This window comes from Polypterus senegalus, chromosome 11 (genome assembly GCF_016835505.1).
Source record: "Polypterus senegalus isolate Bchr_013 chromosome 11, ASM1683550v1, whole genome shotgun sequence".
Classification (NCBI taxonomy): domain Eukaryota; kingdom Metazoa; phylum Chordata; class Cladistia; order Polypteriformes; family Polypteridae; genus Polypterus; species Polypterus senegalus.
Window position 1 is genome coordinate 40,415,247 of NC_053164.1, and position 14,010 is coordinate 40,429,256.

Below are 14,010 nucleotides of genomic sequence, written 5' to 3' on the forward strand. Positions count from 1 at the left end.
TTAATCAAGTAGTCTGCCAACCCCAAACCACTCTAACCCCTGACCAATTATGCATGAGCTTCGAGAAGAGTGGGCAGAGCAGGTGGTTGCTGTAATGTGCACCATGTTGTTTATTGCAGGATGATGCTTTCATGTTTTCTTTTTAAGTTTGTAGATTTCTTTTGTGGTTGTTATATATATGTTTTAAGAGCCCAATAAAAAAAAACACACCCCAGCTAACTGATTTTTTTTACCCAAGGAGCTTTTTACTTGTAAACCCAGTTTAGATGATAATTCTTATATCTGTCAACCAAGATTACCATGTCAGGGGGAATCCCTTCCTTTTGAGGCTGGATCCCCATTTTTATGGAGAGTAATATGGGAGGACAAATATATAAAATGCAGAATTTCTTAAAAACAAGGGAGATTTTTTTTTCATAGATTGTATTTTGATCTACACAAAAGGCTCCTTTACATTCCCCATTTTCAAATGCTTGATGTGCATAAATGGGTAGAAACCAATCAATCAATCACCACAAACCAATCTGGGCTATGTTCTTAACTAAATGACATCATAAAGTTCCACTAAAAAGAGCCTACTAACACGTGTAGTTGCATGTTATTATCAGTGCTATTTTTTGTGTGATCAATTAGTTAATGAATATTTCCAATACAGTAAATTAAGAAAAAAATATACTGAATATTTAAGACAGAAATTACGCCAAAATGTGCACCCAGCACCCCTCACTCTATTGTGAGTCGTAAAGCATTAAATTAATAGTAGCAGCAGTAGACCAGTCTTCAATAATTTTCATGGAAACTTTGTCACTATGAGATCCAGAAAACTATATGTAATAAACTATATAATTTAGATACTCAACTATCATTAGTGACCATCTCAGAGGATTTCCGGTGTGAAGAAAGGAGAACGTTAAGCAGCAACACCGTGCAAAGAATGTTTTGCAGGTAAGAGGTGAGAAGCAGGGAGCACAGATCTAAAAGCCTTACAGTGTCAGGTAATGGTGGAATATCAAAGGGAAAAAACAGGGTGGTAGAACCAGAACAGGTGGAGAAAAGTGCCAGGGACACTGAATGTGCAAATGTGACAAAGAGGATTGGGTTCAAGACCCATCAGGATGTGCTCATAGAAAGTACAGTAATGTCTGTGAAGAAAATTGGGTTTATAGAGAACTAGGATTTCGGAAACAGCATTTTACATTATGAAGTAATGTCACCTACAGTCTTCAAAACAATGGTTCTTTAATGGCATTTTATGTTTTTTAGTGAATTGTGTGGTTCCTCATGGAACTATTACTTAAGAAGGCACCATTTCATTCTGAGACTGGCTCTTTGCATATGAAGTTGGTTCTTTGTGTTTTGAAAAGGCTCCTGATATCTATAAAAAATGCAATCTTTAATATTTGGTATGACACCTATTGAACAATAACAAATTAAGAAAACCTGGACTTAGCCTGCATTGCATACAAATGTAGCAAGAGTCCTTTAAAATCAAGAGCCATTGCTATTGTACAGATCTGTTACCTTCTATTCATGGTTATTTACTGAACAGAGCCTAAATAAGGAGATCTAAATAAATAAAAGGTACTTTCTGGAACCTTCATCTGGATGGGTCTTTTGGGAACCAAAAATTGTTCGCCTATGGCTATGCACTGAAGAACCACTCTGACACCTTCATTTCTAAGAGTGTAGGCATGATGAATAGAGCAAGGAGAGAGGTCTCCAAGCCAAACTAAAGTTAAGGAGAAAGATATTTAAGATGATATACACAATACAATATTGAGGCTGGAAAGTGGAGGTAGAGAAAGAGCAAGACAAGAGGATGAGCAGGCAGAGCAGAGGAAGGAGAGATACCGCTTATTTTTTCTATGAACACATTTGTAAATAAAAGAAAAAAGAAGAGGATTAGAAAAATGACACTGGTAAAATTGGAACGACAGGAGCCCAGCGCTGTTATTTTTAATAGGGCTAATTGTTCCAAAAATATTTAATAAAGAAAATTGTTACAACTGACTCCTTGATAAAGTTCACGAAGTCCCCGAATACATTTTAATCTTCCATATACACATTTTCCAACTTGTTGAAAAATTAATTGTATAAATTGCTTGAATGAGGTCATCAAAATGCACTTTTTATTGTGTACGATTAAAATTAGAGCAATTGTTAATGAAGTGAAATGATTTCAGATTCTACGATTCTCTCAGGTTTCTTCTTTGTCGTGTATGAAATTGTACTACAAAAATAATGGTTTCTTCCGGAAAGATTATAAACTGCTAAATGAACAGGCATTTTCTGGCTACATTTAGTGAGTGGTCTTCTACTTAAGGCAAGCCACTTGATTATCCTTTCCTCTCATCCGTCCAGTTTCCTTAAACAGGCATCGTTGTACCCTGCAGAGCCAGCAGGGGTCCTTACTACGTAACTACCTGCGTTGTCTCTAATCTCGCGATACGTCTGCTTTACTTGATCCTCTACTTCGGGACTCGAGAAGATCTGTTGCGAGTTCAGAGGGTTTTATTTTTTGGAGTCTAGCATTTTTAACGTATGTTAATAAATAGTGGATGTGGCGGATGTGATTCTAGTGCAGTCTCTGTGGAAAATTCCCTTGCACCACACGCGAAGGGTGATTTTTTCAGCCTGTTTTTGTCGTCTTCACAAGTGACAGCTCAAGTTCTGCTCGGACTTGGAGATGAGTTTCCTTTTGTAAGTATACAAAACCTAGCGATCCGCGCTTCCTGTTTCAAATGAGGCTCGAGGTCGTTTTACCTCTGGACTGCATTACCTTTTGTGAGGTTTCCGCTCAGTGTTGCCGGCAGGTTATTAAAGGGCGTACGTGTCAAAAACTGGGAAGGAAAGAGGGCCGGGTCCATTTTAGGCTGGTTCTTCTTTCGCCGAACTTATCAAACAGGAAACAGGAACTGTTCGTGCGCAGAGCAAGACAGATTCTAGGTTTTTCCCCGTTTAGTATACAAAGGCACTTGTCGGGGGTTTCAGATTTACATTTAGACTTAGGTAGGTAATAAAAAGTCCAAAGAAGAACAAAAAGCGCGAGTAGCGCCCATACTTACGGGAAAGTGATTTCATTTAAAGGGAACGACAGGACGCCGGGGTCACGAGTCCGACAGTCATCTATCACTGCAGTTTAACACACTTTAAATTACAGCGAATTAATGAGTGTTTTCTCGTCCACTGTTGAAAAGTTTCCACTCGGTATAATAATCATGTTTTTAATTTATTTAACTTTCCCTTTCAGCAAAGCAGTTAGAACCAGTCTTGGTGATAGTAAACTGAATGAAGGAATCGATCCGGTTTAGAAACCGGTACTCGGCAGTGCATCCTGACGCTTACACCCCTAAATGTGGCAAGACCGGCCATGGAGTGGACGTGCAGCGATTTATTTTGTAGATGCACACCAAAGCCATATTCTTCCAAGATATTCTAAATGTATTATGTAATAGTAACAGTTAGTAGACAGCAGGGTAGGTACATTGGCGAACCTAAATTGGCTCTTGTGTGTGTGTGTCCGCCCTGTCCAGGGATTGTACCTGCCTTGAGCACTGTGCTGGCTGGGGTAGGCTCCAGCAAACCCCACGATTCTGTTCAGTACTAAGCAGGTTAGAAAATGGCTGACTACACAGACGCTAAGCACTTGTATTTATGATGCAAAAATGTCCATTACCGAATTACGAAAGGTCAGGACCAATGTTTAATTTTGCATAGGACCACACCACAGTAAACACCATTCCATGGCATTTTACAAGAACCAAGTATACATATATTTCCCTCAGCTCAGCTTTATTTGTGTTAGTTATCCAGTTAAAGATTTTTATTTTATCTTTTTTCCATTAAAGATATGTATGGAATTGATTCTCTAAGGGGAATTCCATTAACAGCACAGGGATTTCCAGAAAACTTTATTAGCGCAACAAAGAAATAGTAGTCTGTCTGATTGAACTCTTGTAGCCTCAGTGGATTACTGTTTTTGTTGAGCTGCAGCTCAAGCTCTGCAGGGAAATATTGAAAAAATGTGCTTTCTTTCCTCTGCCTGCATTCGTAAAGGTTTACTCCACCCAAAATGATACATATAATATACTTTTTATAAGTTACTAACCCCATGTACAGTACTTTGTAATGGTGACTGAGGAGAATTTTAATGTCATACAGTTGTGGCAAAAGTCTATGATATATTAGAAGCCAGTAGTGACCAATGCTGCACAACAACTAAAAAAAAAAAATCTTGCATTATCATTGTCTTATAATCCACATATCGGTTATTTAGCCTTATGCTCAAAACTTTAAAAAATGTATGCTTTTTTTATTAGAGAAATATTAAATAAATACTTGGAATAAATCTATGCACCTCATAAACTGGAAACTAAACGGGAATTACTTTTTTTTATTGAAGACCTGCCTCTCATGCCTCATTTGTCGACTATCTTCAGTTCAAAAAGTAATTTTCCAGAATTTATTTTACGATTATCCGGTAGATATATATATTTAACACTTTCTGAGTTTTAGCATGAGTTTTGCATGTTTTGAGCATACAGCTGGATAACAGACATGTGGATTATGCAAGATGAATAACATAAGATTTTCTTTACTTTTTCAATGGATATATATTTTTTTTATATCATTTGACGTTGTATGCCTTTGGTCACTGCTGGCATTTGTTATATCATAAACTGTTTTCTGTCCATTCTTTATGAAAGCAAAGTACATGGGGTAAGTAACATATTAAATTTAGTTTTTATAACAATTTGTGGGTGAAGTATTCATTTAATCAAACAAGTGATGAAAACTTGCACATTGCTCATTAGTGTATTAATTGGACTACACTGAGGGGTGGGGCTATCATATGAAGAAAAAAATATTTAAATATTAAAAATCTTTTTAATCTAATCAGTCTATTTATACATTATTAAAACTGCTTAAACCTGTCCTGGTTTTGTAGGCATCTATCACCTGTACCAAACAGACGCTAACCCTGCATGTCCAGCCTTTTGCTGATGTTTATTCTCACAAGGGTTCAAAATATATGTAGAATTCTCATATGAGGTAGATAACAAAAGGAAAGAGACCATTAACATACTGTTTTTGCAGTATTTTGTAAAACGTTTATCATGTGCAGTGGCAAATTTTGCCCAGAATGGGTGAAGCTGAACATGGTGGCCATTGCCAGTTGATGAATGCAGAAAAGTGTGACTAGTGGCGCTTGAAAATAAACATCTTTGCAAAGTGTCTTGGAATAGCTTTCTCTACTATCCCTGAAGACTGTCATCTAGCTCTGGGACTAACAGTAGCACAAAGCTTCTTGTTTTGTACTCTAAATTGTATTATCTAGTGCCTGTTTGGTTATTTTATGTACAGAGATAAGAACATATAAAAACAGTTCTTTTGAAATTTAAAGAACTTGCTGAAAGAACTTACTAAAGTACTTACTCTCTCACTGATCATTTTAATACAATGGATTAGATCTTGCAAATAATCAATGTCTCAGTTATATATAAAAGAGAATGGTATGGTCACATGCTCCAGACTCTGGCAGCTTCCATGCTAACAGGCGCTGCACTGAGCAGCCAGTGTGACTGTCTGTTCTTGAGGAAAATCTGTTTGTAAGCATCTGCTTTTCAATGTAAACTTCTCATTGGTATAATGAGTTAATCACAATTCAATTCTGGTTGCATTAAGCACCACTTATTTCAGGTCTGTTTTAGTTTTGTTCAGACATTTGGAGTAGAGTAAAGGCAGCCCAACTTATGAAAAATAATTGCAGCAGGGGATATGATGTTTCCCTTATCCTGGGTGTTAGCTAATTGTTTTTTTAACATTTGTCATGCCCAGTTTTAATCGGAGCATTGTCTATTGATGAATAATAGGTGATGATGGCTGTTACCGGTTTTGATAGCATATTTAATATGGATGCATGTTATAGAGTAAATAGGTAATTTATTATCATGTCACGGACCTGATTGCTTAACTTTCATTCACACACTGGACAGTGTGGCTGATATTAGATGGTTTTATAGTATTAGTTTTTGATCAAAATCACTATTGAAAATATATTAATACTAAATTATGCATTATTTTCCTTGTATTTTTATTAAAGCATCTGAAAGGTGTCACATGATTTAGATTCAATCTTATTTTTACTTATGAGGTTGCTGCAGATGCAACAGAACAAAATTCCTTCTTTTTAAAAGATGTTGTTAGGAACTGGACTGCCAAAAATGCATTCAGCACGATTGCCTTTAATTAGACATATGATGTGATTACCTTTGATTTCCCAATGCACTCGCACTTAAAATGTATTTGTGATTGGTTACACCACTCATTTCATGTTTAGAGCAGTTTGCAACTAGGAAAGCTCAATCACTGATAGAGAGTGAATGCTAAATGGAATTCAGCAATGGCCGCTTTTCGTGATTAGTATATTGCACCAGCTGTAATAGTATTTGCAATTAATATACAATTGTTTGGCCCTAATCTATGTTTTAATGGAGAATAGAGACAGCAAAGTTCCTGATATAATGACTTCAATTAGTCCTAATACTGAACAATAGTAAATGTCTATTGAAAAATCTGAAATTATTTGTGCTTGCATAATGAAGGTGACCAGTTCACAAGGCTCACATACATGTATTTTTGATGAAATGTTGTTGAATAAACCACCTCTGTAAAATCCTCTTGTAAACTGAAATGGAGCACGCTCCATGGATAACGAGCCTTTCAGTTGATACCTGCCTCGCCTATTTATTTGCCTAACCCAGTAATAGCTCATACATTGGCTACCATGGTGCTTCATGTCTTATTAACATTACAGAGCATAGTCTGGGAGAGAAATAAAGTTAGGGATTAAAAGCTAAAGAAAAACAAGTGAAAACATTTTTAGATGGAAAGTGTGCATTGTATTTGTGCATATCGGCGATGCTTCAGCAATCAGAATGTTAATTCACTGGTGCAATTTCACAACTGTCGATGAACAATCTGGAAATACAACATTGTGTTTTAATGACCATTGAATAAGGGAAGAGGTAGACTTCAGTTCAAAAGCCCAATTTTGTGTGCATAAAGATTTGTTTTTTTTGGAAGTTGCTTATTTAACAGTATTTTAGCCAAAATACATGTACTTGGAACATTGGGAGAATACCACTGGATATTTGACATGTCGATTATGGGAATTAAGAAACTTGAGATTTTTTTCATGGATGTTTTGATATTGTTTGCTGGTGTTAAGTGTTGGCCCCATTGATGCTTGTTGTGTCAGATAATTGTTCATCTGTGTTCTCCATGAAAACATGAGATTACATTTTTTTTTTCTTGGCTACAAGCAACATGTGGCAGTTACAGATGGGGGAATGGGTAAAATATTCTATTGCATGAGTTGTTTTCACAAAGTATCCATACTGTAGTTTATATCTACATTACGTATAAATTGATTGTCAAGTACCAATCCTCCCTATCAGCTGGAAGAACGAGATCGGAAAACCCTCTTTGATCGGCTCTTCCATTCAGAGGCATGGGGAGATAAGAGATATGAGCTTTGCTGTTTCAGAAATTGCAGGGAAGGCCTGCTTGTTCTCTTTGACAGAGAGAGGACTATCCATTTCCTTCATGACAAAGTATGGTATCCAGTGCAAAATGCAAATTGTCTGTTCCAGAAATAGATACACAATTCCGAAAAAGCCTCCAGCATTTAACAGCACAGGCTGGAGTAATCTAATACTGACTGGAGACATACTCAATTTGCAGTTCAGTTTTATATATTTAAACTTCTCATTCAGATATATTTAAAATTAAGATATGTGTTACAGCCCTACTCTGGATTATCCGCAGAGTGGCCTAAGCAAGATTCATATTTTGGCAGAGACATGATAAAAGAAGTTTAATGTAAAACTTTACTGTGGGAGAAATAAATACTGTAAATTGGGATTGCATGGTGGGGGATTAGGATCTACACTGTGCACAGTTAGATTAAGAGTCTGGTGGTGAACCAATTTAAAAAGCTCAAAGGCTACTGGTCGTTAAAGCGTGTGGCTTAAGTAGGTGGAGATTTTTCTTGATGTACATAATGTGCTTATGATGCCTTATCAGGAATCACATTTGCAGTTTTGGTCTCAATAACCTAGGCAGTATTAGACTTTTTTTGAGCATATGCAAATGGTAAGCATTGTAATGAGTCATTTAAAATTATAAATAAGGCTGGCACCACTTCTTCAGTAAGGAGATATGGACACAGGCAAACATTCGGTTAAGAGCCTAATTTGAATAAATGTTATGAAAGCATTTTCACATTGAGAAGTAACTGACAATGTGTTTCAAAGTTCCACCCTGAAGACATACAAGGCCTTGCTTTATATTTTTTAGACATTTTGTGGGAAGTACAAATTGAAGTGAAAGTTGTGCAGCTGCTAATGAGTACTCCTTTTGCTGATCATGACATCTCTTTTGCAAAGCCCATGTTGATTGATATGGGACTGAAGTCCCTGGGCTCACAGTCTTTCAAGGTGGCTCCCACTTCATTACAAGAGGTATGAAAAAAATGAAAACCCATCAGCTTTTCAAACTTGTTTCTGGAATACTCCACTTACTAAATCAAACATGAAATTGTTAAGTGCATTTCCAATACTATATAATAATTACTAATACATACATATATTTTTGAAATGGGGGTCCCCCTTAAATTTAATAAAAAAGGGGATTTCAAACTGGAGGGGCTGAAATTGTTTGGAGAAGTTAATTACTCACAGTTTAAAAAGCACTTTGATAATAATATTTCAAGCATTTTTTTTTAAATGTGACAACTTATTCTGTCTTACGTTTGCAGTTATTTATACAGTATTGAGTAGATAAATTATTTGAAAGACTGGCTGACAGGTTTATTTCAGCAATTGTATCTTTACATGCAATTTGAATGTAGCAATTTGCACACACAATTGGCCAAATTGCCATAGAAAAATTACACCAATAGAATAATACCAAAAATTTTTAAAATAATAAAATATTACGAAAATAAGTTTTTATCCATTCTATGATGTTTTTCAAGTCAAAGTACATTTTTGCAGCATTAAACATTTAAGAAATCAGCATAAAGCTTTAAGTGTGAATGTTGTTAACTTAAAAATTTTGAAATATTTGTTAAAATATAGTTAACAGGCTCAAGTATAGAACCTGCTTATTTCTGTGAAGTTTTCATGTACTCCATTTATCTGTTTTTCTTTTGTTTACTCCAGTTTGATTAAATGGTCCCAGTGTGAATGTGAGTTTGTGGGTGTGTGCATGAGTGGACCCTGTGATGGACTGGTACCTTTACAAGACTATTTTTCTGCATTGTGCCCAGTACTGCAAGGACAGGTGCTTGTTCCCATCTCCTTTGAAGTGGAGTGGATTCAAGAATAACTATGACTATTGTTAGTTTGCTTGTGAACATATTTGCTTCTCCAAGTAACCATTTTCCAAAAGATCATAAGAGAATGTAAAAGTGATTTTTGGTGTCCTGGGGAAAGTCCTAATTTTTCTGCTAAAATAACCTTTTTTAAGGGTTAGAGGGGTGGCAGTCTTCTACAGCTGATTTTCAAAATCCTCAAATTGTCCTTGAACATTTTTGTAATCTTTTTGTATGTGTCATTGATTTGTACTATTCATATTCAGGTTTAAAGGCAGTCAGCCCACTATAAATATTTTAAAGAACTCATGATTGTGTGTTTCTTTAAATTTCTCAACACAGCCACAAATTGGCAGCTGCCAGTTTGTCAAATAAAAGAGAACAAATCGGAAACAGATTACTGAATTTCTGTATTACTGGCACGCAAAAATATACTTCAGCCTGTTTTTAACCTTCAGTCTAACAAAGTCTAGTTGGACTTCTTTTAAAGTGCATTTGAAATAAAGGGCACCACAAGTTCTGTGTCCTTGACTCCTGCTGCACACTTGTGTAATTTCTCTGGACAGCCGATTGCTGTGTTCCACAACTGCATTTTCTGGTCAAGAGCAGTGGCAACAGCAAGGTGAAATCCTATGCGTACAACCTTACAAAATGTAAATAATGGGGGGGGAAAAAATCAATTCCTAAATAAAAAAATTGGCATAATTATACAGTTTACAATACAATACAGTTTATTTTTGTATAGCCCAAAATCACACAGGAAGTGCCGCAATGGGCTTTAACAGGCCCTGCCTTTTGACAGCCCCCCAGCCTTGACTCTCTGAGAAGACAAGGAAAAACTCCCAATAAAACCTTGTAGGAAAATGGAAGAAACCTCGGAAAGGCAGTTCAAAGAGAGACCCCTTTCCAGGTAGGTTGGGCGTGCAGTGGGTGTCAAAAGTAGGGGGTCAATACAATACAATATACACAACAGAACAATTCCTTAAGACAGCATAATAATAAAAATTTTAGAATTACGGTTTAACAGTAGATGATATGACATAATTAGGTTTGGATATTTTTAGAGTCCTGGAGACCTCATCCATCTAGCTGCATCTCCATTTGGCCATGCCACGGCTGAAACGTTGCTCCGATGAAAGGACCCCTCTTTCCCATGATTCCTGTGATCCTCCATCAGGGATGACTTTACCATAGGCAGGCAAACAACTTGGCAGGTGGGCCGTGGCACCAATGGCCACATTTGGGTACCGAGAAAGAAACAGAATAGGTGAGGGTTAGTATTCAAATATAATTATCATGTTACTTATGTTATAGTGCTAATGACTAACAACAGAGATGCAGTATGTACAGTTAATCAGCAGCTCTAGTCAGGATATGCTAAACTGAAGTAGTGAGTCTTCAGCCGGGATTTAAAGGCTGAGACCGAGGGGCATCTCTTATGGAAGCAGGAAGACCATTCCACAGTTTAGGGGCCCTGTAACTAAAAGCTCGACCTCCCACTGTTATTTTATTAATCCTTGGAATCCTAAGCAGACCGGCATCTTGAGATCTTAATGTGCTCAGGTTTGTAAGTCATGATAAGTTCAGACAAGTAAGCGGACCTTGGCCATTTAATGCTTTATATGTTAAAAGGAGGATTTTGAAATCTGCCCTAAACTTAACTGGGAGCCAGTGTAAAGATTTAAGAACTGGGGTTATGTGTTCATATTTTCTTGTTCTTGTAATAATTCTTGCAGCGCATTTTGGATTAACTGGAGGCTGTATAGAGAACAGTTTGAACAGCCAGTGAACACCGCATTGCAGTAGTCAATCCTACTAGAGATAAATGCATGAATTAATTTCTCACAATCCTGTTTATTTAGAAAGCCTTAATTTCCTAATATTTTTAAGATGGAAAAACATGTTTTGGACGACTTTGTAATATGCTTTAAATGACATGCTAGAGTCAAAGATAACTCCTAGATTGCGGGCTGATTCAGTAAAATTAATTGGGATTCCAACTGAGTTAAATGACGACAAAATATTGCTGTGATCAGCGTCATTCCCTCCAACAATTAACATCTCTGTTTTATCTGTATTTAAAGACAAGTAGTTCTCATTCATCCATTCCTTTAATTCACTAACACAACTAATTAAAGACAACATCGGAGAAACTTCATTTGATTTAAATGAAAGGTATAACTGGGTGTCATCTGCATACAGGTGAAAATTAACATTATGTTTCCTAATGAGAGATCCCAGTGGAAGCATGTAAAGTGAAAACAGTAAAGGTCCCAGTACTGAGCCCTGCGGACACCATATTGAACTTCTGTGTATAATGATGGAGTACTGTCTGCACATTTCTGTACATACTGGAATCGATTTGATAAATAAGAACTGAACCAAGCGAGCACGGGCCTGTAAGCCCAACATCGTTTTCTAGCCTGTGCAGTAAAATAGAATGGTCAATGGTGTCAAATGCTGCACTTAAGTCCAACAACATAATTACAGTGGAATTTCCTTCATCAGAGGATATCAGAATGTCATTTACAACCCGTGTTAGTGCCGTTTCTGTACTATGACCAGTGCGAAAGCCAGACTGGAATTTCTCAAATAAATTGTAATGCGTAAGGTGTGACTGAAGCTGACTGGCGACTACTTTCTCTAGTATTTTAGAGAGAAATGGTAAATTTGAAATAGGCCTATAGTTATTTAGTATGTGTGGGTCTAGGTCTGACTTTTTAAGTAAAGGTTTAATGACTGACACTTTTAGTGCATCAGGTACTGTGCCATGCAGTAATGAACTATTGATAATGGTTAGAATAGGCTGCAAGAACATCCATTGCACTTTTACTAGTTTTGTTGGCACTGGATCTAGGGAACAAGTAGTGGGCTTCATTTTAGTAATTAAAGTTAAGACTTCCTGGTGAGTTACAGGATTAAAATTATTAAAGTGCTGAATGCAATGTGACAGGGTCTGCTAAGCTAGTATTTGGTTTGTACTGTGATGCTGAGATCTGGGATCTTATATTTTTAATTTTCTCATTGAAGAAGTTCATAAAGTCTGTACTGCTAATATCTGTTGGTATTTTGCACTGTTGATCTGAATTCCCATTTGTTAATTTAGCCACTGCTCTAAAAAGTACCCTAGGATTTTTATTATTGCTATCTATTAATGTAGAATAGTATTCTGAGCGAGCTTTAAAGAGGGCTTTTTATATTTATTACACTCTCTGTCCATGCAATTTGAAAGACATGTAGCTTTGTTGTTCTCCATCTGCTCCAGTTTTGACACTCTAATTTAAGAGCTCGAGTATTTTCATTAAACCAGGGAGAGTTTCTATGTGCTTTGATCACTTTTGTTTTAGGGGAGCCACTGTGTCCAGAGCATCTCTCAAGGTCACATTATAATGTGATATTAGCTGATCTAAATTGTTTTCCACGTTTACATTTGATGTTAACTGATCTAAATGGTTTTCCACAATTACACTCGACTTACTCAAGGTATCTATAAATTTTGAAGCAGAATTACAATCTAGATGTCGCACTGTCTTTGTTTTAATCTGCGAGCGCTTGGCATGGGCAGAACTAAATCAAACGTAATTAAGAAGTGATCGGAAATAACTACATTTAATGGAGTAATATTTAAATTTTGAATTTCAACTTTGTAAGTTATAATTAAATCTAATGTATGGTTATGATTATGAGTTGGACCTTTGACAATCTGACAAAATCCTACTGAATTTAACAAATAAGTAAAACATTTGCTAAAAGTGTCAGTTTCCACATCAATGTGTACATTAAAATCCCCATCAGAACTACGTGATCATAATTTATAGCCAAATCAGACAGAAGGTTGCTAAATTCAGTCATGAACAATGAATATGGCCCTGGTGGTCTGTAGACTAGCACTATAATTGTGTTGGAATCTGTTTTAATATTTAAAATGAATGCCTCAAAGGATGTAAAGTTGCCTAAATTTTTAGGAGTGATTTGCATTTTGTTACAATGAATTATTCCAAGGCCTCCTCCTCGACCAGAATCTCTAGACTTATGAAGGAACGAGTATCCATCTGGTGACGCCTCAGCTAGGGAACAGTGTCATATTTACTAAGCCAGGTTTCAGTAAGAAGACACAGATCAGATTTTGTACTTAATATTATATCATTTACCAAAACAGCTTTAGTGCCGAGAGAGCGAATGTTCAATAAACAGCATTTAAAACTGCATGGTTCTTTCTGAACTGCTGATATATTTTTTGTTTTAATTTGAATTAAATTTCTATTACAGATGCCCCTGGTTGAGTGTCTGGTTTTATCCCTTGGTCTAATTATACACCTTATTTTTTGGTTATCAATTAATTTATGGTTTGTTTCAAGACTAAATTTACTGGATGCCCCACAACAGGGATTATGGGTAACAGCTTCAGGAAAATAACAGGTGGGATAAACAACAGCCTGTGATTTAAGATCACATGACTGCGGCCTGGATGGTGCTCTAATCAGTCAACCAGGCAGTTTTGCTGCCATATTTTGGGATAATACATAAGATCCCCTCCAGTTAGGATGAAGACCATCTCTTCTGAAAAATACAGGCCTTTCCCAAAAATCATCCCAATTGTTCACAAATGCTATGCTTTTATTTATAATAAT

The 14,010-nt window shown here is 36.4% G+C and overlaps 1 protein-coding gene across 2 annotated transcripts in view; it reads left to right on the top strand.

Annotated features, from left to right (window-relative positions):
• The first annotated feature begins 2,438 nt into the window (after positions 1-2,438).
• The window catches only part of LOC120538871 (MOB kinase activator 1A), a 42,303-nt gene continuing 30,731 nt past the window's right edge, over positions 2,439-14,010 (top strand). Inside the window, exon 1 of one of the 2 annotated variants that reach the window (XM_039768442.1) lies at positions 2,439-2,700. In XM_039768442.1, the coding sequence (XP_039624376.1) occupies positions 2,687-2,700 (14 nt within the window). In that variant the 5' untranslated portion in view covers positions 2,439-2,686. The remainder of the gene's footprint in view (positions 2,701-14,010) is intronic. The other variant, XM_039768441.1, reaches the window with a different exon arrangement.